Raw genomic sequence first — 25,959 nt, 5'->3', positions numbered from 1 at the left:
CTGGGGCCAGGGCGGGGCCCCAAAGGGAAAATTAATCAATATTTCAAAAATCTTCTTCTCCAGACTCAGAGGTACTACAGTGATTTTCTCTACGTGGAAAGAAAGATCATCAGGGGCTTTACTTAAATTGTAAATTTCAGGACCCCCGAGCTATCCGTTCTCCCTTGGGGAGGGGGTAAAGTTTACTATAGTTTATATAGGGAAATAACACTTTTGGGTATATTTTGACAACTTTCTGTAGGAAATTATTTTTACTTGGTGAGAATTATCCTTGGAGGTAGATGGTTTCAAATTGTAAAATTGAGATTCCTACCCCGACCCCTGGGGCCAGGGCGGGGCCCCAAAGGGAAAATTAATCAATATTTCAAAAATCTTCTTCTCCAGACTCAGAGGTACTACAGTGATTTTCTCTACGTGGAAAGAAAGATCATCAGGGGCTTTACTTAAATTGTAAATTTCAGGACCCCCGAGCTATCCGTTCTCCCTTGGGGAGGGGGTAAAGTTTACTATAGTTTATATAGGGAAATAACACTTTTCGGTATATATTTTATCCATTTTCAGCAGAAAATTGCTCAAACTTAGTCAGAATCATCTTGGGTAAATGAGAGTTTTACTTTGTAAAATTAGGATTCCTGCCCCATCCCCAGGAGCTAGGGTGGGGCCCCAAAGGGAACATTTACCAATATTTTCAAATTCTTATCCATTGATGACATGACAAGTATTGTATTTCACTTAGTTTACATTCTGATTTCCTCATCACATCTAAACAATAAAATAAAGCTACCAGTACCTATGATATAACTCAGGTGACCGCTAAGGCCCTTGGGCCTCTTGTTTTTATTTACGTGGTTTCACATCAACAAATAATTCATTGTAACTGAGAATGCGTGTTCTATTCGTAAAAATCAGCTTTGCGTCAGTTTGTCTACTTGCAAGAAATTATTGTGGTTGACCTACGAAAAGGGCTGAGTTAATTCCGAGGATCGCTTCATGCGACTTACAGAGACAATTACATCAACATTGCTCAAGATGCATTTGTAATGTCGGATGTATTACGTTTACTAAATGTTATATATATTCAGGCATATATTATAAATCTGCATTTAGACATGGAATCAGAATTATGTAATACTAAAATTCTTCCTTGCAGATGCAATGGCGGAAAATTATGTCGATGAAGTTGAGAAAATCAAAAAACTTAAAAAGGATTTTCTGGAATGTTCAATCTGCATGAACGAGTATGATGAAACAGACCGAAAACCCAGACTTCTTCCTTGTCTTCATACATTCTGCAACATATGTCTATCAAATACTTATAAAAACGATAATGTTTCTTGCTCCATATGCAAGATAGAACATAAAATTGCCAACCTCGAAAGTGTTCCAGTAGATAGAACAAGATGGGATCTTTTAGACTTTGTTCGGGCAGTTACTAGCGTCTCAACTGTCGAGTGTGAAGTTTGTGACAAACACGAAATAGCATCACATAGATGTCAGGACTGCTCTAGTTTTTTTTGCATAAAGTGCCTTGAAGCCCATTACACAGTGTAAAAAGTAATGGGAAGGCATACAGTTTTTGATCTACAGCAGAAACCTGGCAATGCAGACACCGTATCACGGTATGTCCATCAACAGTACTGCGAGATCCATACAGAGGAAAAGTTGCTTTACTATTGTTCCGGAAAGAATTGTGCATCTCCGATATGCAATAGTTGTTATGTCTTAAACCACAGCGACAAAAAAGAGCATACAGTTAAAGGAATTACTGATGTGTATGGCACAGAAAAGGCTCAACTATTGGAGCTATCCAGATCTTTACAAAACAAGGTCGACGAAGCAACCCTTATTGCTCAGAATGTGAACGGAACAATACGAAAGCTTATACATAATGAGAAGAAGTCGGAAGAGGAGCTTAATGTAGCCTTCAACATATGTGCGGAGCTGCTGGAGAGACGAAGACAAGACCAGCGAGGATTGATCAAAGAAAAGTCAGAACAGAAACGAAAGGTACTTACAGAGCAGGCTGAATCTCTTTCCTCTTACATCGACTGTATGCGGACCGACTGTAAATTCCTTGAGCAGTCATTAAGTTCTGAAAACCCTGCTGGATTCCTCATTATAGCACCAACCATTCGAAACAAGTTTCATGTCATGCTAAACCAGGAAACGGAGCACATACCTTTCCAAACAGCACACATGGAATACATCAAACAAAATATGGCCACCATTTTTTCAAGCTTCGTGCAAACCTTAGGCAGTGTTGCAACTAGTTCACTCTTCCCCCCAAACACCATAGTCAACGTGCATGATGCTGATCCAGAAGTAAACAAGAGAAACGATATCCATGTCCAGCTGTTTGATCACGACAAGAATCTCTTGGTTGATGACAACGTTGACATATTGGTCAGGATCAAACCACCAAATGGAAACGCCTTAGATACACATTGTGTAAAACGGTATGGAGGTCAGTGTAGAGCAGCGTGGACACCTACAACCGAAGGTCAGCACTTGATACAGGGGTTTGCTTTTGAGGGCAAAGTGGAACTACCAGTAATAAACATAGATGTCGAAAAGGCACGACCGGTTAAAAAAGGTAAATGTTTTTGGTATATATATCTATATTCTAAATCGTTGAAACTTAATAGTGAGATTCCTTGTATATTACCCCTTTGGTTTTTATTTTGTTCCCGGGCCATGGTTAAAGACTAAATCATTAATCAGCATGTAGACACTAGACGCTACCAGTCTGAATAGAAAGATATTTATTTAACGTTTGTATAGGCATGGTTATAAATTCCTCCCACCAGTAGGCATATTACTGAACGTGTCTGACTCCTGCTATATGAAAATAGGTATACTTGATCACTATCAAACGGTTTTAATGTACCTTGCTTGGCGTACCTAATACATGTTACATGTCGTTTGTTTTACAGAAGCTTCAGCTGAGGGAAGACCAGAACAGAAAGACACCGGGAGGTAATTATATGGTACTTTACTCATGTTGACGAGAGAGGCATCAGAAATACATACACTTCTGCTCTCCTATGTTAAAGACCTCTGTGTTGAGATAGAGCATATTGTAATTTGAAATAAATATACACCTCTATCATCCTTCGTTATTATCTTATTAGTGATATAACAAATATTTTTTTTTTTTGATTTCAACATATTTTATTGACATAGAAGAATGTTACACTGTCAAAAGGATTGGACAACAGGCTTATAGCCTATATAAGTCCTCTCCATTGATGGTAGGTATATGGACATAATGGATTGATTTTATAATAATAAGATTTTGCTTACTGTCAAAAATTAACGTTTGTAAATCTAATTAGATATTTACATAATTAAGAGGTTATTATATAAAATATGGTGTGGGTGGGGGAAGGGGGATAACTCCCATAGAATAGTGTATTAATTAGATTTGGTCTGCAATATACAATGTAGGTAAAATATATATATATATATTGGTTATAGACCGCATATACATGTAGTATACAAGCTTTAATATCAGATTGAAGACCGCACAGTCCTTGTGTTACGTTTAGGTCTTCAACTGAACACTGTACAGGATCCATAGTAAATATTATTGCGGTATAATTCACAGTAATGCATTTGAGTACATATATGGAAAAATTGCAGATCTAAAGTATGTACACTAAAAATTAAAGATATAAGTAGTATGGGAGAATATAAAAGGAAAGCATAACAATATCACGATAACCAGCCAGAGATGCACTCCTGTACGAATGGATGTTGTTTTTATAAATAAGTGTTATTATCTACAAATATATATACATGTGTATATATATTAACTCAAAATGTGTCAAGTTGCCTGGTATTATACTCGATATTCAACAAATCTTTTAGTTTTAACTATATATTTTAGGATAGAGCTAAGAATTTCCATATTTACACCTTCGTTACATGTTTGACAGCCATATAGTAAGTTGGTGAGATGAAAATGGTTATGGTTTCCAATAAGTTCAAGTTCATTTTTTAGTAATGCTCTTTGGACTGAAAACAGAGGACAGTGAAGAAAAAAATGTGAGACAGTTTCATGGTTTAAATCACAAGAACACACAGGATTATCTTTTAAATGATCAATATATAGGTCAAAATTTAAGTTGCTACATCCATTTCTAAGTTGACAAAGTATGATATTACCCTTCCTTGATCCTTTATTTTTGAATACATTTGAAACGCTCACATCTTCCTCTTCACTGATATTTGACATGTTTATAAGTTTCTTAAAAATGTTAAGGGAGGTTGCTTGTACTGTAGTAGGTGAGAGTTTATTAAACTCGCGGAGCATTGAAGGAAAAAAACTATGATAGTAGTTGTTTGATCTACAGAGTGGAGGGCTAAATATTCTATTTCTACGCAATGAATGTATATTTGCTTCATTATTGTTAATAAAAGGGATGATTGATTCTTGCAAGTATAAAGGTGCATGGCCATGTAGTATTTTGTACATTAATATCAATTGATGATTTTTCCGACGAATTTCTAATGGTTCCCACCCTAATTCCCTATAAAGTAAGTGATGTGATGTTCCTCTTCTCAGCCCTGTTATAATTCTTGCTGCTTCCAGGTGGATAGATTCTAGTAATTTTTTTAGTTGGGTTGTACAATTATTCCAAATTACATCAGCATATTCAAGTAAAGGTCTTATGAATGCAAAATATATTTTTATAAGAGTTTCTCTGCTAAGTTTATATTTCAAACAGCGTAGTATATTTATTCTAGTATATGCTTTTTCATAAATAGTTTGTATATGGGATTCCCAGGTACCATTTTCATTAAGAGTTACACCTAAGTGTTTATGAGTGGATTCATTAGAAATTACATCATTTTGAAATAAAATTGGTGGTAAAGCAACTTCTTTTTTCCTGGAGAATAATACAGATTTTGTTTTTGTTGGATTGAAATTTACATCCCATAGTTTAGCCCATTCACTAATATGTTTTAAATCATCTGTAAGAAGTTGTGCAGACTGATCAGGATTGTTATCAACAATGACATATAGAGAGGTATCATCAGCAAAGAGTTTTACTTTACTTGAAACAAGATCAGTAATGTCATTTATATATAATAAAAATAATAATGGACCCAGAACTGATCCCTGGGGGACTCCTGCATTAACAGTTAAGTATGGGGAATAGAAACCTTCAGTACTTACTCGTTGATTCCTGTCAGAAAGGTAATTATGGATCCAAGATAATAATTTACCTTTGATTCCATAATTACTTAATTTTTTAACAAGACCTGTATGCCAAACCCTATCAAAGGCCTTGCTTATATCACAAAATACAAACCTAACTTCTTTACCTGTGTCTAAATTTTTTGATATTTCATGATAAATAGATAATAGTTGGTTTACAGTGGAGTCACCGGGTCTAAAGCCGGACTGATTGTTCGATAAAATGTTATTTGATATAAGATAGTTGTATAGGTATTTAAATAAAATCTTTTCAATAAGTTTACAAATACAAGAGGTAATAGAAATTGGTCTATAGTTAGCAGTATTACTCCTAGAGCCACTGCCTTTGAAAATAGCATTAACATTGGTCATTTTCCAGGAATTTGGCAGAAGACTAGAGTCTAAAGTTTTGTTAAATAATAGTTTAAGTGGCAGAATAAGAGATGGTGTTAACTTTTTAACAACTTTAGGAACTAAGCCATCAGGTCCAGATGGTTTTTTTTCATTCATGTTTTCTAACTGATCTTTGACATCCTGACTAGTTATTTGAATATTTGATATGGAGTAAGGAAGTTCCACAATTACATCATCAGGAAGTTCAAGGTTGTTAGATGAAGATGAGATAGAAGTGAAGTATTTATTTAGACAGGCAGCTTTTTCACTCGGGTGATAAAAAAATTCACCATTTGATTCCAGGGGGGGAATAGTGGATGACTTATTGTTAAATTTTAAAATGGTTTTAGCTATTTTCCACCATTTATCAGGGGGTATATTTTTATCATCAAGAGAATTTTGAAGTTTAACAATGAAATTAGATTTTGCTTCTCGAATAAGGCTGATTACTTCATTCCTAATTATTCTAAAGCGCGTCCAGTGATCGGGATTATTGGTTACTTTTGCCTTTTTATGAATTCTATTTCTTTGCCTCATTTTAGTTCTGATATTATGGTTCATCCAAGATTTATCATTTGGTCTTACTGTAATAGTTTTACATGGTGTATATCTTTCCATCTGCTCGGTGATTGCATTATTTATGATGATACTAAATTCATTCGAATCGGATTGGTTAGCTAGTTGTTGCCAATCCATATTTAGTAGACATTCATTCATTTGATTAAAATCAGCAGCGTCATATTGCCAGATTTTCTTTATATAAGAGTTTTGCTTAAATACACAATATGATATACTAATATGTACTGGAGAATGATCACTACAAAATGGATCGCCTACATGTGTACCTCTAATAATATTTCTATTATTTGTAAATACAAAGTCGATGCAACTAGAGCTTTCTGGTGTAATACGTGTGGGTTCATTTATTAGATTGTATAAGTTAAATTTAGAAAGAAGTCTTGATTGGTGGGAAGTTGGTTGAAGAGAAAGAAGATTAACATTAATGTCCCCTACTAATAAAATATCTAGAGAAAGGTCTGATGCTTTTTCAAGTATGCCATCAAGTTTCGTTCAAAATTCAACATTTGAATCAGGAGGCCTGTATAGACAGCCTAATAAAAATGTATGTTTATTGATAGTTACTTCCAACCATAGTAGCTCAGTATCATCTATTTCAAGATCATGTCTCTTTTTGGTTAAAACAGAATCTTTATAATAAACCAGTACACCACCTCCCTGTCTATTAAGTCTGTCTTTTCTATGAAGATTTATCGAATGAGAATCAATAATAATATCACTGTTTGGGATTTCAGGTTTAAGATGCGACTCAGTGATACAAATAATGTCATTGTTATTTAGTTCAGCTTCAATTAAGTCAGTTTTAGTACGTATAGATCGAGAATTCAAATGGACAATATCTAGATTTCCTAAGGGACCAGGGTTTTCCTCTATATCAGACGATACTGTCAATAACATGAGCATGATAATGTATATACATGATAGCTTATTCCAATCTACATAACTACTTAATATTAAAGTTATTAGGCTGTTGTTTAGGTAAGGGTGGCATTGTTTTGGCAGCATACATACCTGGCGATATAAATATAGGGATGAAACACATGATGAAAGTAAATGAACAGACTCAAGTGCCCTTGATATTGAAACAAGAGAGAACTTACCCATTGTCAAAAATGACAAAGATTAAGATCTGGAGCTGTTTCAAAAGGCACCCGAGTCTGTGATCCGGCAAGAATACATCCATGGCTGGCATATGATTGTTAAGCAAGGGTTTGGGAAGGGGATATAGGGTTTCTAAGAAGGGATACATAGTAGGTAACAAAAATACATACATGATATCTATATAGGTGGAGGAATCGTAAGGTTCCTCCATCAGACGCAACACATGGTGTAAACAAAGCTCGCTGTTATACAGAAGCTTTTTATACTATAATACAATCGTATTTAATACAAACATTTCTATGATAAAGACTTTGTACAATCTCTTAGTGGCTTAAACATTATACGCCTAAAGTAGTATGTGAATAAGTTATCGAGTACATTTTCCTGGTAATGAGCTTAACAAGGATATAACACCAGGCTGATATAGTCCATAACACAAGATTAGCTATGGTGTATTCTTACATGTGGTTATATTTAGGATACCGTGCTTGTAATCACGCGTGGTTGCGCGCGACACATAACATACGCACGTGGGTCGATGAATAGATGACTTTTCAGTTTGGGCAGCAGACCATGAATTGTTTGTAAACATTGAGGATTTTCTTTAAAAACAATGGATTTAACCACGAGGGAAGACTGAGAAAATGCATGATACATATTGAGAGATGTTAGATAACCTTACTAATATTTAATGATTAATAAGGTAAGAATGACACTAAAAGTAGTTGCTGTACACATGAGACTGATCTAGTATTGTTGCAAGGATGGCAGGACATATATATGCTAGTCAAAACAGAAGAATGTCAGTTACACTAATGCAAGGGATATGTCAGCTCTTATACAGTGATTATGAAAGAGTTTGCTACTACTATTGGTCGACAATCAGGATTAGCATTGATTACGATTCGGTAACCTGGATAGGAAATGTATCTAATAAATAGATACCAAGGAGAATCGGACAGGTAAAGTAACACACCACATGTACACTGGTATTCTAAAGTAAGGTTGACATATATGGTTGTCAGTACTACATATATATACCGTAGTATACGTTGAAACTACTATATAGGCCTTTGGGTTGCCGATAGTCATCTGGCATTGATAAAACATTCATTTAGTATACAAATAATATTGCATTACACTAGGAAGGGGGGTACATTCTTATGGGTTGTAGCCATGGTTTATCATAGAAGTGATCGAGAGCTATGGATTGTTATTTTGATCAAGGATGTAGACTTAGCATAAGTTTAGATTTATTAATTTTAGCAAGATTGGTTTGATAAACTTCTCATAAACATGTAATATACACACTCATCATGCAATGGGCATGGACATATGTGTCATGCATGTTTGGATATATGAGAGAGAAAAAAATGGATACAGACTAGAAATTACAACTCATGCATACCTTTTAGAAAAATCAAGGTACATGTACGTCTGTACACAAAATATATTTGTTTTTCATATAAATAAATATATATACATGACACACATGGAGGGGAGGTTGATGGTATGTCTCTGGTTGTGTGTATATCAACATAAGATAATGTAGTACAATAAAAAAGCTGATAGCAAAAGTACTCATTTCTCCCTAGTATCTTCTAGCTCGAGTGAATATCAATTAATATATGTATAAATTGGGAGATAATGGAATAATATAGTTATAGACTACTTATGAAACACTATAAACGACATGATGAGAATATATGGTAAACACATGGTAAACACTTTATTCCTTTGGCAGAGGGGTGAACAGGTTGGAAACAGCTGTACTGGCGGTGGACTGGTTTCTGAATTTGGTGTAAGTACGTCTAGGAGTGAGGAATTCAGCAGATGAGGGTTTGGAGCCAGTTCGATTTTGGCGGATAGGTGGATCAGGGTATGAGGATAATTCGGACAGGGTAGTGACAGTAGCCTTTTCTCCGGTGTTGCTACGAATTATAATCCTGCCGTCTGTGGTCCAGGTGCTGCTGATGAGTTTCCTGCTCTTGAGAAACCGTGCCTTGGCGTAAACCTTGGCACGCTGGCTGGTGAGGGCCTCATTTAGAAAAAGTTTCGGTAGAGCTGGGTGAGCGAGAGATTTGGGCGAGGTGGTAGATGGGTTCACGACCGAGGAGGGCTGGGTTTCAGCTGGAGGCTGGTCATCTGCGACAGGTTTCTTGAAGAGACAGAACCTAGCTTCGTATATCTGGGCTCTGATTCTGTAGGAGAGGAACCGGACGATAATATCGCGGGGGTGTAGTGACGATCTGGGGCCGACCCGATGCGACCTACTTATGTCGTTTAGATCGATATGGACTCCAAGTTGTTCGATACATGAATTAATAACAAGCGAATCGGTGTCCTCGTGGTTGGACTCAGGGATGCCCCGGAACTTGAGACAGTTACGGCGGGAGTACTGTTCCATGTCGTCTAGCCGAGACTCAAGCTCGGCTATCTGGCGATAGAGCTGCGGTATTCCTAGGCTGGATAGTAATGACTCCTTGAATAGACTGTTATTCATGAGTTTTTCAATGACTTCACTTATAACTTCGGGGTCTTTGATTTCATTGATATTGGCAACACTAGCGAGAATATCAGAGTTCATTGTGGAAAGTGTAGAATGATACGTTAATAGAGGGGTAAAGTAACAAAATTTTCAGCGAGTCGGAATGAGAGATAAAGATGGCGTCGGGTGACCGCTGGTCAGGTCATGGAGCGTCAATGTTAATTAATGATAAAACAATGCTTGGCAAGTGGAAAGACATTAAATACCTGCAGTTTGTCTAGAAACACTGTCCATAATAACCGTGTACAGTCCAAGCTCCGTAATATAGATGGAGGAATCACAAAATCATTATTTCTTACTGGACATTTTGGTGACGTCCGTCCATTTCAACCCACCGGAAGTATTTTAAACGTAAACTTTACTTCTATCTGATGCTGAATCTCTCAGATAGAAAACGATGACAAGATAATGATTGGCCAGTATGGCGTATCTGTTTAAAATGTATTACATATATATATATATATATATGTTACTAAACTGGACTTCGATTAAAGTTAAGTGAGATATATAACGGTAAGTAATAGGTACGCACAGAAGGTTGAACAATTCCACTGGTTTTTGTTTTGTTTTACAAAAGAGAAATAATTGCGATTTTGAGAGTAACATAATCCCAATCTCCCCGAGTACAATATAGACATGTATTAATAACTATCGAATGTCACTGTATATAAGTGGTTGTGGTCTTTTCAGTAACGCCGAAACTTTCAATAATTCATAACGATGATAAAGTGTTAAATTGATGAGGAAAAGATGAAACTTTTACATTTTTGATCCGATTTTTAGATTTGGCGTAGATAAGTAGAAAAATGCAGCAGGACATTTATTTACAAAACCCTAGCAGCTAGTTGTTTATTTGTAAGGATAAAAAAGTCGTTTCCTTTGTTTCGATTACTTATGTTGTCCTGTTGAAAAGTGATCGAATTTCGTCTTCGCCCTTTTGTCGTCAACGTATGGCATTTTTCACTATTACTGGCCGGTAATTTATACTTTTACCTTTTATTCATAGTAAGACGCCTCCTCCCGCAACGATGACTGGCGGAATAGAAAGTACGTTACCTTAATTCAACTCTATAGACATATTGTAAGAACTAACAATGCCACCATGTTAATTGGTTCAGTGTCAATTCAGTTGTTAATGTCGAGGTCTGGTTGTAGCTGACAATAGTCATTTCCAAGCTGTATCAGAATCATTCTCTCATCTTATTTATTGAGCTATATATGTAACCGATTGAGCTAAAGAGTTATTCTCTATAGCCGAGTCTGTAACGAAGCAACTGAGGTCATTTTTATCCTTATTAGTCAACAAGCAATCGAACACGGAACTACACATTACCAGTAAAGCGCTCTTGCTAGATTTATTAATCTAATGTCTAAAATAGTAAATTAGCATAGCGGGGAGGGGAAGATATACAGATTCATATTTTCAAACTTGTAAAAAATTCGACAAATAATAGTTATCTTCTTCTATTACAATTTTACATATGCATGTTTGTTTTTAACCTTGTTCAGATTTTTTTTTATTTTGTAAAACAAAAACAAACATAATAAAACAAATAATCACATTTTTTTCAAAACGAGAATTTCAATGTGATTAGATAAAAATACTAGAACTGATAGTGAATCTGTAAAATGTTCAAAACTGAAGGTGATAGAAGGGCAAACATTATTCTTTCCCAACTTAGAAATTATTGTAGTGATTTAAAGTTTGATTTGCATCATGACCACCTAACTGATAGTCCAGTATGTACTTGTTCAGATGAATTGGAAACAGTCTCTCAATTTTTTCCACGTTGTCCTATTTACTATGATTTGTGGATTAATTTGTTCAACTCACTCAGTAATTATGCCTTTGACCATAACCATATCGGTATCGACATTATTTTACATGACTGTCCTAGTTGTGCAAAGGTTATACAAACAGACTAATGTTTCGTGATATACCTTACTTTATCGGGAAATCCAAACGTTTTAACTTTTACAAGATCTAGAAAGCCCTGATATTGACAAAAACTGTAATTTTCTATGAAATCAGTTGAACATGGCTGTGAATTCATTTGATTATGTAATAAATATTTTCACTTGTTTATTTTGTGCTCTACTACAGAGCTTTTACCTTTTGATAAATGTTCATATCGGGTTAATTCTGTATACTAAATAGTAGATTAAATAGTTACATATAAATAAATTCATACACAGTTTAGGTGGTGATGACCTGTGCAGTACTTGCACATGGACCTTTGGTCTATCTTCTTAACTATATCGAATGTTAAATAGTAACACATGTGTACACGTGTAATTATGATAATTAATAACTATATTTATGTTTTGTTTGTGTGTGTGTGTGTCTGTGCGTGTATGTCCTATGTTGTATTGTAAGTAATCAAAAGTGAGTTACCTCCCTTTAATTACTTTATCGTTTACATTTATATCTTTTCATTTCAAAATATCTATAAAACATATTTAGCTAAAGTACTATAAAATTCTTGAAACACTCTAGCCAACTATGGAAAGAATTTATATAGGCTTGCCTGTTATTCGATCCATTTGACCAAAACACCATTTCAATAAAATCTGTTGAAATGAAACGAAATGGAATATTTTCATGAACATATGTAATTCAATTAAACAATAAATCAGATGATATAAATCTTGAGTGACACAACTAAAATCTGTTATGTCTTCTTTCGAAAAAAAAGCATCAACTGAAAGACGACCAGGAATGAAAGAAACTGGAGGGTAACTATGCGTTCATTATTTCTTCTAACGTTTAATGCCGACAATCACGTTAAAAAAAGAGGTTACCAGAAATACGTTTTTATACAAATGACCTGGAAGTTGAAACTAATCATAAATACATTATATTTCTACAGACTCCTATGTATGACGTCGGTGTTTAACAGTAGACTGTAAACTGAGGTAATTATACACCTCTGTCATCCCGTAATGTATATTATAATGGTTATATTTCGTCATTAAACCAGAGTAGCCAACATGTTGACGTCCACTCCGTCATTTTCGAAGGTAAACAGATTAGCCGCTTTCGCTAGAAAGCTAATTATATATGGCAATAATGATTTTCCTCGTCGTTATTTAATTTGCTGCATCTATGATAAGCTTGTAGACAGATACAGCTGAGCAGCTGTTAACAAAAGTTAAGTAGCTAATAGCAAGTCTGCTTGTAAGGATACATTCCTGTTTGGTTTGGTTAGTGTGGTTATATTTTTAATTCGACAATGAATTCCGACATTTCCTTTTTGTCTCTACTCCATGGTATCTCTTGTTTTTACTGGCCAGTAATCTTAACGTTTACCTTTTGTTTACAGGAAGACGCCTCCTCCTCCCGCAAAGAAAACTGACGGAATCGAATGTATGTTATCTTAATTCAATTATTGACGTTATGTCAGAGCTTACAACATCGACATATTCAGCGTTTATTGTCATTGTCGAGATCTGACCGTGATTTCAGTACCACTTATACGTGTAATGCTTCTCCTGTGCCAAAGCTCAGTTTGTAGCTTTAATTAATTGCAGTATTGCTAGCAAATGTAATTTTCCAGAACTGTAATATTAAAGTTTACTGCATATACCGTGCATGGAAAACAATTGATCTGAAATTTCCTTTAGCCAGTAGTAAGATGCTGTGCAACTGTGACACTACATGCCCGTGGTAAACTCAATCGCTACTCAAAAGTACAATTCTCAAGACTTAGTTTAAAAGTCTATTTACGTGACCATAGACGAGTTGTTTTGAATGTAATTTTACATGTGCTCTAAGAAGTAGTTGGTAAAAATGGAATTCTGGTTTGTCTTTTAATGTAAAATAAAATTATCACACAAGGATAGTATTAAAGAAAGCAGACACTTAATCAAAAGTAAATATATACAGGGTAGCAATAACATATTTTTGTCTCAAAATCGTTAGGTATCAGTCAGCACTAAATATCTCTTTGTGAAGAATTGTCTCAGCATTCCAGCTGCAAATTATTTCTGACTAATTGTTACAGCGAAAATAGATCTGACCTACATTTTGATGGTATTGTTCTGTCATGTCAAAGCTAACTATTTTAATGAATAAAAGGATAGTATTTCGTTTCCATGTCATTATGTGAGATTTATGAAACTCGTAACGAAGTTTTCATTTTAGCTCGCCAGAGGCTCGCAAAAACGAAAAATTATTAAACTCATATCTTCAATAGGATTCAACAGTTTGGAAATATGTGATATCAAAGTTTTACTTTCTACACAAACAATGTACGTATTACACGTATCGCAATGTTTCAAGACCGACTGGTCCCTTTGACAAGCTATGATTGAGTATTTGTTTATGTCACTCGACCCGAAACGTTTCTCCTGATAATTCTCTAATGACATGGAAACTCACGTAAGATCATATATATATATTGTACGATGTTGTAGCCATTCCCTTTTTTCATTTTATTTTTATTGTATTGTTTTTGTATAAAACCACATATTTTATTAATATATTTGTATCATTGTATGTATCTCAGCATGATTATGATAATCTTGCATGTAAAGATAGACTTGATCTGCTAAAGTTATACATACTCACAGACAAATATATAAATGTCTAACTTTATCTCTATATGATTTATTTTGACAGACCTGACCATGCACATGGACGAGGACACCTTATACAAGGCGTGTTACCTGTCAGAAGACCGGATGACTCTGTTTAACACCCGACATCCTCCCCCACCTGACGGACAGATCGATGAACAGCTCTACTCTCACGACTGGCCGACTGGAGGACACGCCCTGCAGAAATATAAAGGTGTGAATGGGTCTAGGTCTGTCTCACCCCCCGACAATGTTTACTATGAGGTAGACGTGCACTACAAAATCATTAAATATTTAACTGGTAGAAACCTTGTGTTTGAAGTTGGATTAGTTTGGGAAAAGGAAATGGACAGCTGTCATTGCATAGGGGAAACTAAGCATGGTAAATCGATTCTCTAAGCTCGCACTAGTGGTAGAAACAGGAACAGTACAACACTTGAATGTCGGAATAATAATGACGAAATCTTCACCAGAGAATCACTTTCCAGCAAAGCAGGTACAACAGCTGATATAAGGATTGGTGTCAATATAAACACATTGAGTAAAACTATCAGCTTTGTGGATGTTGTAAACAACACATTGTTAACAAAGATCGGCGGAGTAGATACGTCACAGCCACTGTGGCCGGTGTTTGGGGTGTACAACCATGAATTGGTGGACGTAAGAGTTACACTGAGGTATATTGAGAGTGCCAACATCCCTGTAGATTTACTACTGTAGTCTACACACGGTGTTATCAAGGTTACACTGAGGTCTGTTGAGTGTCCACATCCCTGAAGATTAACTACTGTAGTCTACACATAAAGTTATCGGAGTTACACTGAGGACTGTTGAGAGTGTCAACATCCCTGCAGATTTACTACTGTAGTCTACACACGGTGTTATCAAGGTTACACTGAGATCTGTGGAGTGTCCACATCACTGTAGATTAACTTCTGTAGTCTACATACGATGTTGTCAGAGTTACACTGAGGTCTGTTGAGTGTCCACATCCCTGAAGATTAACTACTGTAGTCTACACATAAAGTTATCGGAGTTACACTGAGGACTGTTGAGAGTGTCAACATCCCTGTAGATTTACTGCTGTAGTCTACACACGATGTTAACAGAGTTACGAGCATAGTATATCATTGAAGTCTAATGAGAGCAATATTTCTAATTACAATTTTCACAAAATTAGCATGCATCTTATTCATAAGACTCTCTCGTTTTTTCTTCATCATGAACAGTGATACAGATTATGGATTTATTATGCACAAAAAGATCACACAACGGCGAGAAACTAGCGTGACTCGTGATAGAAAAGCATATACAGATCGAGCTAAGATGTCAATGGGACATGGGACGTAACTCTTACATTGTATTGTAGTTTCGATTTATAATCTACAGAATCTTATCAGGTATTACTCACCCTCTCGTTTACGACCCCTACTTTTACAATATGTATCTTATAACAGTTGATTTCATAGACTGTAAACAAATGCACGAGTCCTTGAATTATCATACCAAAACTACACAAAACCTGTCATAAAAATCCTTTATAACGTACTACAATATAGCTGGAGCGTGATAACATTATAATTCAATGTAATTTGACTCTTTACTCTAATACTTATTACTAAATCTTCCATGTATATATGGTCGAATAGCAGATTTATTGGCAGCCGAGCAAATGGCTTGGTTTTGATCCTCGAAATCGTGTCAGGACAAAATGTGCAGTATTTTTATAATGCGCACAACAACCCAATCGGAGTACAAAATAGTTCGGGGTCGGTTTCGAGTGGTTATGCTTTAGCACTGAAATGTCGTAGCGGCCATGGTCTCACAAATTAATTTGAAAAGTATAACATATATGTAATGTAAATAGTTTAAGATTGTCTTATTCCGGATTTACAGAGCGCTATAAAATGTGTTGTATATTTTGTTTATTTATTTAAAAGTTCTGAGACATCAATTCTAAATTTGCATTTTGAAAAGTTATCTTAATAACATTATCAAGTGACTAGTACATGACCCAGTGATTTAAAATGTACAGTATTTTTATACTGCACACAACAACTCAATCGGAGTACGAAATAGTCTGGGTGTGGGTCTGAGTGGTAATGCCTTAGCATTGAAACGTCGTTTCAATGGTCTCACAGTTTAACAGAATATACTGCACCCCTTTCATTTCCATCATGTTTGTCACTGTCTCAAATTATTTTGAAACGTATAACATATATGGAATGTAAATAGTTTAAGATTGTCTTAATCCAGATTAACAGAGCGCGATTTAACATGTGTTGTAGATTTTATTTATTTATTAAAAAGATCTGCGATTTAAATGTATGCATCTATCTATATTATACTCCACAGAGACCAAAATAGCTTAAATGCGAAGGGGATTAAGTACGCACGCGATGCTTAGCTTCGGTTAATCCCAGTTGGTAGGGATTCATGCTTTAAATGCCTCTTTTTCTTGTGCCCGACTGTGATGTCGTCCAGGTGGTTCCCATCTGTGGCTGTTGTCACAAAAAATGAGTTTTTGTATTGTTCGGTGTTGCTGTTAGGTATTATGACTGCTCTATTATTGTTCCTGATTGAATTTGGAATTGGTCTGGATGTCTCGCAGTCCTGGAATTTACGCTGCCGTGTTTTCCTTTTCTCACGCTGGAAATGAATAAAGTCTTTGCTTGGCATTGATGGAATTTGCCGCTCCACGATTTTATAATAGAATGTTAATCTCTTTGTTTTCATCTTGATGCTAGTGATGGAAGTTGTAGATCTCTGAAAAGTTCTGTCATGAATCTATCTTCCCTTGTTCTGTAGTCCTTCTGAATGAAACGCGCTCCTCTCCGTTGAATACTTTCCAATTTGTAAATATTTGTCTTTATGTACGGGTCAAAAATTATTGCTCCGTATTCCGAGATGAATCTGGCAAGAGCAATGTATTTCTACATTCTCTTGGACAATATTGTAGATTGTGTCTTAGGAAGCATAAGGTAGAACTGGCCTTTTTTGTAGTACTTGCTATATGTTCTTTCCATTTCATATTCCCTGATAGCTGTAATCCTAGGTATGGGTTTGTCTGTACGTGATCTAAGTTGTGTCCATTAAGCTGGTATGTGTTTTGCTTTTTCTTCTTAATAAAAAGAATGTAAAATGGTTTGGCATTACATTTCATCACCCAGTTTGCAGCCCAAGTCTCGAGTTGTTTAAGGTAGTCTTGAAGTGTTTCGTGGTCCTTGATTGAGTTTATTTATCGATAGAGTAGGCAGTCATCTGTGAAAAGTCTAACTGTTGATTTCACAGAATCTGGTAAGTCATGTATGTGGCAAAGAAGGAGTAGGGGTCCTAGTACTGTTCCTTGTGGTACTTCTGACTCAACAGTGGCCTCTTCAGAGAGTTCTCCCTTTATGGCTACCCGCATCTTCCTGCGAGTTAGGAAGGTTTTCAGACATTGTTGCAGGGGTCCTCTAATCCCATATGACTCTAGCTTGTGGGGTTACTGTGTCAAAGGCCTTTGAGAAGTCAAGTATTGCCATGTACACTTGTTTGCCACGGTCTAAAGATCTTAGTAGGTCGTCAAAAGGAGTAATGAGCTGTGTTTCACAGGAGTATCCTGAGGGAGCCATGGTTCAGTGATGTAAATACCCTATGTCTGTCCAGATGGTCTGATATATGTTTACATATTATGCGTTCTAGAATTTAACATGGTACTGATGTATGTGATACCGGACGATAATTTTCTGCCGAGTGCTTGTCTCCCTTTTTGAAGATGCAGGAAATGTTTGCATTTAGCAGGTCTACTGGTAGCTCACCGGTTGTTAGTGTGGTCTTGTGTCACAAAGGGTGTTATATGGTCTGCATTCTTTTAGATTGCGATTTGGAATGTTATCTGGTCTCGAAACTTTGGAAGGATTTAGGTTTCGTAGGGAGCTTTGCTTAATATTTAGATTAGGAATCGAGTGGTTTATGTTTATACGTGATTTTGGCTTGATGTTGTTGTTACTACGGGTGAATACAGAAAAGAATTGGTTCAGTAAAATTTGTGCTTTTTCTTTACTGTTGTTGACAAGTGCGCCCTGTGATTTTAGTGCTGCCATCCCCATGATATCCTGTTTCTTTGATTTTACATATTTCCAGGATAGTTTAGAGTTCTGATCTAGTCCCTCTTGTATAACATCGTTTACATATCCGCCTTTCTGATTTCACGTTTGCAGTCTTTTTGACGATGGTTGAATCGTCTTAGCTTCTGAGTGAGTGAGATGTATTTCCCCTGTTTGTTAGTGAAATCATAGGTTCCATATTTATAGCCAGATTGGTCCCAAGATTTTGTTTTTCTCTTTGAATGCACTCTAGTCAAACCGTAACCGTTTTCAAAGCGGCTTCCGCTTCTATTACACAGCATGATTTCTCGATCCTGTTTGCTGTTACAGCACCGCTCGAGATATTTTTTCCTTGCTGTCCGATGCAATCACTGGTGTCTGCGTCTTGTTCCAATTGGGATGGGTTGTGGCTTGGAAATGAACTTCGTCAATTTGTTCGTTGACATTCCAAATTGCCGATTTTACTCACGATGGTGGCAGTCAAAAATCACAATATTCTCCCGATTTGTTACTGGAACTAGTTCAAAATATTTTACGTTCGTGGGTAGGATGATTTTTTCTCTTCGATTCACAAGACTTCACGAAAAGAAATAGGTTTGATAGCTTATAAACAGCAGTTTTAATGCTCTAATGCATTTTTTAAATCTTGAAGTTGAGTTTTATTGCTAGATTTTAAGTGAAGTATTATACTACTTTTTAACATTTCTTAAAATATAACAATAGTTGATTCTATAGTGGTTGTCTTATCTTGATATTTTTTTTTATATTCCTACCTTTCCATATGTAGTATTTTAGTGTGAATATAACAGAGTTCATCACACCATAGCTTGTACTTGTTTTGTATACTCTTAGCATCATACTCTCTTCACATATCATTTTGTCCTCATCCATGTCCGGTAGCTGGTCAAAAATGTTCCCTGTACTATATTGATTATACTAGTAGCAAAGGGACATTGATAAAACAGGTGATTGAGGGTTTCTGGGGTGTTTTGACATAAATGATACAGTCCGTCGGATCTGTTCATTAATTGTAATTTGTGTTCTTTGTATATGATTCTGTGTACACATTTCCACTGAAATTGTTTGATTGTATTAGTTATTGCGCTATCCTTCGCATTATTCCATATTTGATTCCCTTCTATTTCATTTCCAAAATATTCTTCCCATTTAATTACACATTTTGGTCTTAAAGTTGTATTATTTTTTAAAATTTTCTGTATTTCTGATAATTTAAGTTTTCTCGGTTCAATCAGTTTATTCGATTGGAAGTATATTTTCAAGTTTTTGTTGATTTTTAAGTTGTGTGGTTTTTTTCTGTGATGGTGGGATATGGGTTTCCCTTCTTAACACTTGTGTATAATTGGATGGGATGGCCTTTCTAGTTTAAAAAATGTCTGCTTTCCAATTACACCTATTTAAGAGTTTTTCTAAAATAGTTTTTTTTATCTAAAAAATGTATTTCTTTGCTTGTCCCATAAGTTAGCCATGGCGAATATTCCACTTTCCATGTAAGATTTGATGAATAAGGGGTGATCATTTATTTGTATTGATGCATTGCAAAAAGGGGTTCTTGAAGTATTTGTTCTATCTCTATGGGCATTTTGAAAAGCTGCCTTAATGACATCGTCAAGTGACTAGCACATCGCAGCGTGATTTAGAGTTGAATCCGCTAAACGGCAAATCGCAATTTTCCTCTGGTATATGTTAACGATATAAAACATTTACAGTAAAATTGCATGAATATGGATAAAAATAATAATAAAATAAATACACATGAATTAGTAAATTTCATAGTATTTACAATTTAAAACATAGTTAAGCTAAATGAAGACACGAGCATAAGCGCTCCGGTGAATAACTCCGATAACACTTTCGGTAGAATGCGCGGAGGGTAAGTGCACTGGAATAAACACTCTGATTCTGATATTGATAATGATGGTACTGTACACGGGGAAATCGATCGTTAACAGCAGGATCACTAAAATGTAACCAGTTAATGTTTGTGGAATTCTAAGAAGAACTCAATGCCATGTTTTTTTTAAACTAATTCAATTGATATTGTATGTTTGACTCGGACAACAGCCGACACAGTTGATATTCTTAATATATTAGGTCTGAATACTGGTTTGAACAAGTCTTTCCAAGGCAAGCGATTAAAGAAAATCCAAGTAATACTGAAATTGAGACCAAGCAAATAATTTATTTTAAGTTTAATAAAGTTGTCTGTAGCTGCAAATGTATTACACCCTCGCTCTTCTTTATGGCGCGCTTACGCACACCATAGAATATGTTCGTTGTCAAATGCGTTCATAATACCGTATACGCCGTCAAAAATGAAGTAATCTATAGATATATGTTAGTATATAAACAGAATATATCCATATTTTAATAAAGTAATCTATATATATATGTCAGTATATAAACAGAATGTATCCATATTGTAATGAAGTAATCTATATATATATATGTTAGTATATAAAGCAGAATATATCTATATTGTAATGAAGTAATCTATAGATATATGTTAGTATATAAACAGAATATATCCATTTTGTAATTAAAGTAACCTTTATATATATGATAGTATAAAATATCGTATATTTTAAAGTTTTGATAATTGATGAATACTAGCAATGTTTAAATTTTAAGGAATCCATGCAAATTTATCAAAAGTTTGTTTTCAAAATTTCAGCAAACTGTCTTTGATTTTTATCTGATTCGATTGTACAATGATTTATATCTATAATTTTGTAAAGAGAATGAGATAACAATAAAAAACAAAGTTTGACACAATATCTCAAATATTCTAAAACGCTGAATGCATACAGAGTTGTTGTAAGTTGAAGAGTTTTACCAAAAATTTATTAAACGACACGAACGTATCACCATGTGTTCATGTTTGTATGTACTTGTACATCCACGAGTGACCGTAGAACACGAGGGGATATGTAGCTTTATACAATAAACAAGTGTTATGTAAGACCTCATACACATGTGTTGTGTTGTTCTTATTAATAACCTACAACTGTAATTATATGTTTGCTATATTTTACGCTACACTGTACTTGTCTTAAACCCTGATTGTTGATGCAAGGATTGAACTACATAGCCACTATTTTAAACGCCTCAAAACACCTTCAATGCCATCTTGTTCCCAAATTAAGTAGGGAAAACCTAGTTTAAACAACATTTACTTTTATAAGAAACTATTAAACTGTAAATATTTTAATGATGCATTTATATCATTTATTGGTAAAAAAAAACTACAACAGTAATTGGGTCCAAGTACAGTCCCTGTGGTACACAGGAATAAATTAAAGGCATGCAATTGACATGTATATACATAGTTGTCCTTCAAAGTCAGAAGTAGAGCGCATATTGTTAGGTGTAACTCAATCCGTCCTCGATGTAAGTGAGTGTTGTTTCGTTTATCAAGTAGTCGATCTATATAGTGAGTGCTCGTCTATAAAGTACTTAATTCAGATAGTGAGTGCTCGTTTATATAATACTCAATCCTGAAAATGAGTGCTCGTTAATAAAAACTTAATTACGAGTGTTTCTTTATGAATGGCTCAATTCAGAAAGTGAGTGCTCTTTTATAAAGTATTCAATTCAGAAAGTGAGTGCTCTTTCATAAAGTACTCAATTCAAAAAGTGAGTGATCGTTTTGATGAGAGCCCATAAAAGATACATATACATACCCCCTATAGGAAGTACATCTTTATCATATACCCTAATTCTATTTTTATTCTTATCACACTTTGAGCAATTATTTTAATGTTGAATTTTAACATGCTTATTATATATATAATGACGCAGAGGGATTAAGAGTTTGTGGCTTGAAAGTTATAATATAGTTAACATTAATTATATCGTGATCAATATTAAGCATCAAATCTGCTTCAAGATGCGATTCATAGGCAGAATGATTACCAACTTCAATACAGGAAAATGACATGAACTGCATTGTCTGTTTTGTTTTGGTCACGTTCGTTTTACTACTCACAATAGACTTATACCTTGACATTACAGCGTATACAAAATTTAAATATCATTTCATAGTTACACGGTACATCTTAAGTTATTGCCACTTACGCGTTTAACAGCCGGGCGTGTTAAGTAAAGGTACCTTCTTTGTTGATATGTACTTAGAGTTAGTTTCCAGTGCAGCTATAGGACCTCTATAGGTCCTCTCCACTAGACTCGATCGTTGTATCGCACCGAACATGAAGTCCGCTCTCGATCGGTGCTTTAAGGTTATATAATATTTCCTGATTTTTCCAGCATTTAAATAGCCTATATATGACGTTCCTTATGTGACGTCTGCCCAGTTAGACATGTTACCGTTTACCGATAATCTGTGCTTCATCGTGCAAAAATCCTTGATCCAGTTGACAATTGTGCTTGTTACACCATACGATTTTAGCTTTCCTATTATTCTTTTGTGGTACTGTATCAAACGCTTTTTGAAAGTCCATATATATGGTGTCAATTGAGTTGCCACGATCAATTGCTTCTGTTTACGTGTCTAAGACTGCAAGTAACTGGAGGGTCGTGAAACTGTTTTCTCGATGTTAATCACCATTTCCTGCATGCTATTGTTTACTGCTGTGGTGAATTTTGGTATCTCCCTTAGACCGATAACCGCGCCGACAACCTGGATGTGACATCTCGGCGCGGGTTCTTAATATCTTGACATTGAACAAACAACACGTGAGTGATTTTCCTCCACCTTGTATTTGATTTCAGAAGCTAAGAGCAGTTACAACTACTTGTTGTGACGGTGTGTAATAAACACACACCGAATTCACGACACTACGCTATGGAAATAGTTTAATAATGTATTCGCCTTTTTTCTTGTGACTTTCTGTTTTTGCAGATTTCTTATCGTTTTGATCGGTGTGTAAATCACCAATAATTGTTCTTGTCTTGGTTAAAGACCTTATATACTGCCATATCGCCTTGGGATTGGACTTCGCCTTTTTAGATAGCTCACTTTTAAAAATTTAAAGTTTTTATTTGCTTTTTCTACTTGGTCCCTTATTACTTTGTACTCCTGCCATATCTCCGGATCTCTTGAAATGATTGTTTTTCTTGCTAGAAAGTTTTAATCTTGATTTTGGCCAGTGTTCCACTGTCGACCAGAAAACATCGTTTTTTTTAACATACCTTGTTTACTTTAAGTTATTACAACATGTATTATATACAGCACAGATCATCAGTACTGGCTAGGCGAATCCCGTTAACGTTGCATTATGTACTGCACGTGATTTCAAATACAGGTACTTACTTTTATAGCATATAATCGTTTGTGTCATTTAAATTTCCAGTGCCGTGTACTGTGCAAATACATATGAAATTGATCTGCAGTTTAAAGGGCTGTCGTCTGTACGTCTTTGTCAGTACATTAATTTAAATAGAAAGGGTATTCAGACTTAAAATTGACCCACCTTAGATTAGTAAATGAGTCAACGTACCTGTTTAAATATTAGTGTCTTTTCATAATTGTTTCTAAGATTGATATGAAAAAAGACAACAAAAGGGAGATACAAAGGTTTACGTGATGAAACCTTAGGAAAAAACAGAGAATACGTGTTTCTAGCATTCATCATAATATCCCTTACAGATAAATGGCAGAATGGTATGACCCAAACCATCCTAAGAATATTAAATATAAAAATTGGTAACCTGTTCTTAATGTCAACCAAAAATTTCTTTTTCCTATTGGACACACATCCAGATCATCCGGGAAATCGGTCACAATGACGACCGTAGCTGTAATTATTTTTTTCACATTGTAGCTCTAGATAAAAAGGATAATAGTTAAGCCATGATCAAGTATTATGCAAAGCCTGTCCGCATTGACTTTAGCACATTCGTCAGTTTGTGAGGTCTTGTGTCTTACCTTGATTCTACCTATACTTGTATGGGATTGACCATTTGTTGGATGAGGTGCACATTTGAATGTATATGTTATCACCGACACGTTATGGGTTTAAAGTCTTTTTACATGAAATTATATACTGCATGACTCATCGGCTGCAACATTCATATTTGTGTTGTCCTCAAAACTGTTTATAGTTTTTAACATTGAAATGTGTTCGTCATTCACAAAATAAATTTTAATTTCTATATATTGTATACAATACATTTGGCAACAAGCCATATCATGTAATCTAAATGTTCACAAAAGGGGTTGTCATTCCTCTAAAGATTGTTTCAACTGGTATTTTGGCGATATTAGAATTTTCCTTGGCTTGGCAGAAGTGCTGTGTACTGTGATCGCACCAACATATGTTATTACCAAATCATTTCTATAGGTAAGTACAATTAATGTGAGTGCCAGTATCTCCAACTTAACATCAACTATATATTCGTACGTTTTTCTTTGTTTGTATTCAATACGTAGGTGGGTTTTCCCCCCTTTTATATCACTTACAATACTATCATACATGTTAGTACAGTGAGATGGCCATCTAGAGTCATTATCTAGAGTAACTATATATTAACGTATACGCTTTTTTAAATTAATTTGCTATTATGTTCAAATATCTGTACATTATTGTCCTGACACTTAACACTAATTTCAATATGTTATGTTGTAGACAATATCCATGTATCTTCATTTTCCATTAAAAGTTTCTATCCCAATATTTTTATTTATAAGTACCAACTTGTAAGGACATTTTCGTAATTATTTTAAGACAACATTGGTTTTTCAACCTGACAATATATGGTAAATAAGTGACAACATTACGAGTATCCATGACCCTTAGAGTAAGTGGTATTACAATAAGTACGTACAATCATACTCTCAAGAACACGTTAACGCATTAGGTAAGGCAGGGGGCGTGGACTATTTGAATTTTGCCTTAAAATACAAACTGTGCATTATATTATTGCGACTTCTATTCTGGTAATGCAAAAAAAACGCGAATGCCTTGAACTGGTCCCGAGCCGTAGACTGTTGTTATACTGTAACTTACCCCAAGCCAGTGACACACGTACATTTTAACTGTAGTTATTCTAGTGAACCGGGACAACAAATTGTATGAATGATTATTAACACTAGGTGAATGTATACACACATGTATTTACATGAATACGCAGTTGTGAGACAAGATTTAAATTTATTGATCTTTAAACAAAAATAGAAACGTATCGTTAGGAAACGTGACGGTAAAATGGACCGGTTTATTATAATAGTAACGCTTTGGTAACCTACAATGCAGAGGTACACTGTCCATCAACCTCGAAAATGGTCATTTCCAGTAAGTTTTGTTTGCAGGAATACTAATTACGTGTAGATTGTTGTACATATCCGGATAGGACTCAACAGAAATTTTGTGAATGAATAAACAACTCTTGTTGGCCTTGACGTTAGCGCGCATGGGTCGTAATGTGGGAGGAAACCGGAGTTCCACGTCCGATTGGGTAATCGAACCCCGGTCGTCTTTGTGAAAGGCGAG

General features: G+C 35.2%; 4 protein-coding genes across 4 annotated transcripts in view; 3 read left to right on the top strand and 1 right to left on the bottom strand.

Annotated features, from left to right (window-relative positions):
• Window positions 1-2,403, bottom strand: part of LOC110460254 (serum paraoxonase/arylesterase 1-like) — a 46,055-nt gene extending 43,652 nt beyond the window's left edge. Inside the window, exon 1 of the mRNA XM_021513072.1 lies at window positions 2,016-2,403. The gene's annotated coding sequence lies outside the window, so the exon portion shown is untranslated. The remainder of the gene's footprint in view (window positions 1-2,015) is intronic.
• Window positions 1,558-2,980, top strand: LOC110460257. Its single transcript, XM_021513074.1, has 2 exons — window positions 1,558-2,593; window positions 2,934-2,980. The coding sequence occupies exons 1-2, from the start codon at window positions 1,558-1,560 to the stop codon at window positions 2,978-2,980; spliced, it is 1,083 nt and encodes a 360-aa protein (XP_021368749.1).
• Window positions 2,981-7,703: 4,723 nt separating this feature from the next.
• On the top strand, window positions 7,704-15,332 carry LOC110460267. Its single transcript, XM_021513090.1, has 6 exons — window positions 7,704-8,238; window positions 9,021-9,077; window positions 10,831-10,871; window positions 12,521-12,560; window positions 13,148-13,191; window positions 14,446-15,332. Exons 1-6 carry the CDS (start codon window positions 8,201-8,203, stop codon window positions 14,799-14,801), a joined length of 576 nt encoding a protein of 191 aa, XP_021368765.1. The 5' UTR covers window positions 7,704-8,200; the 3' UTR covers window positions 14,802-15,332.
• A 9,405-nt stretch (window positions 15,333-24,737) lies between these two features.
• Window positions 24,738-25,959, top strand: part of LOC110460273 (tripartite motif-containing protein 45-like) — a 39,238-nt gene continuing 38,016 nt past the window's right edge. The window contains exon 1 of the mRNA XM_021513096.1: window positions 24,738-24,810. The gene's annotated coding sequence lies outside the window, so the exon portion shown is untranslated. The remainder of the gene's footprint in view (window positions 24,811-25,959) is intronic.

The sequence above is a fragment of the Mizuhopecten yessoensis genome, unplaced genomic scaffold (genome assembly GCF_002113885.1).
Source record: "Mizuhopecten yessoensis strain PY_sf001 unplaced genomic scaffold, ASM211388v2 scaffold10343, whole genome shotgun sequence".
Lineage (NCBI taxonomy): Eukaryota > Metazoa > Mollusca > Bivalvia > Pectinida > Pectinidae > Mizuhopecten > Mizuhopecten yessoensis.
This window is presented reverse-complemented; position numbering and strand designations above follow the sequence as displayed.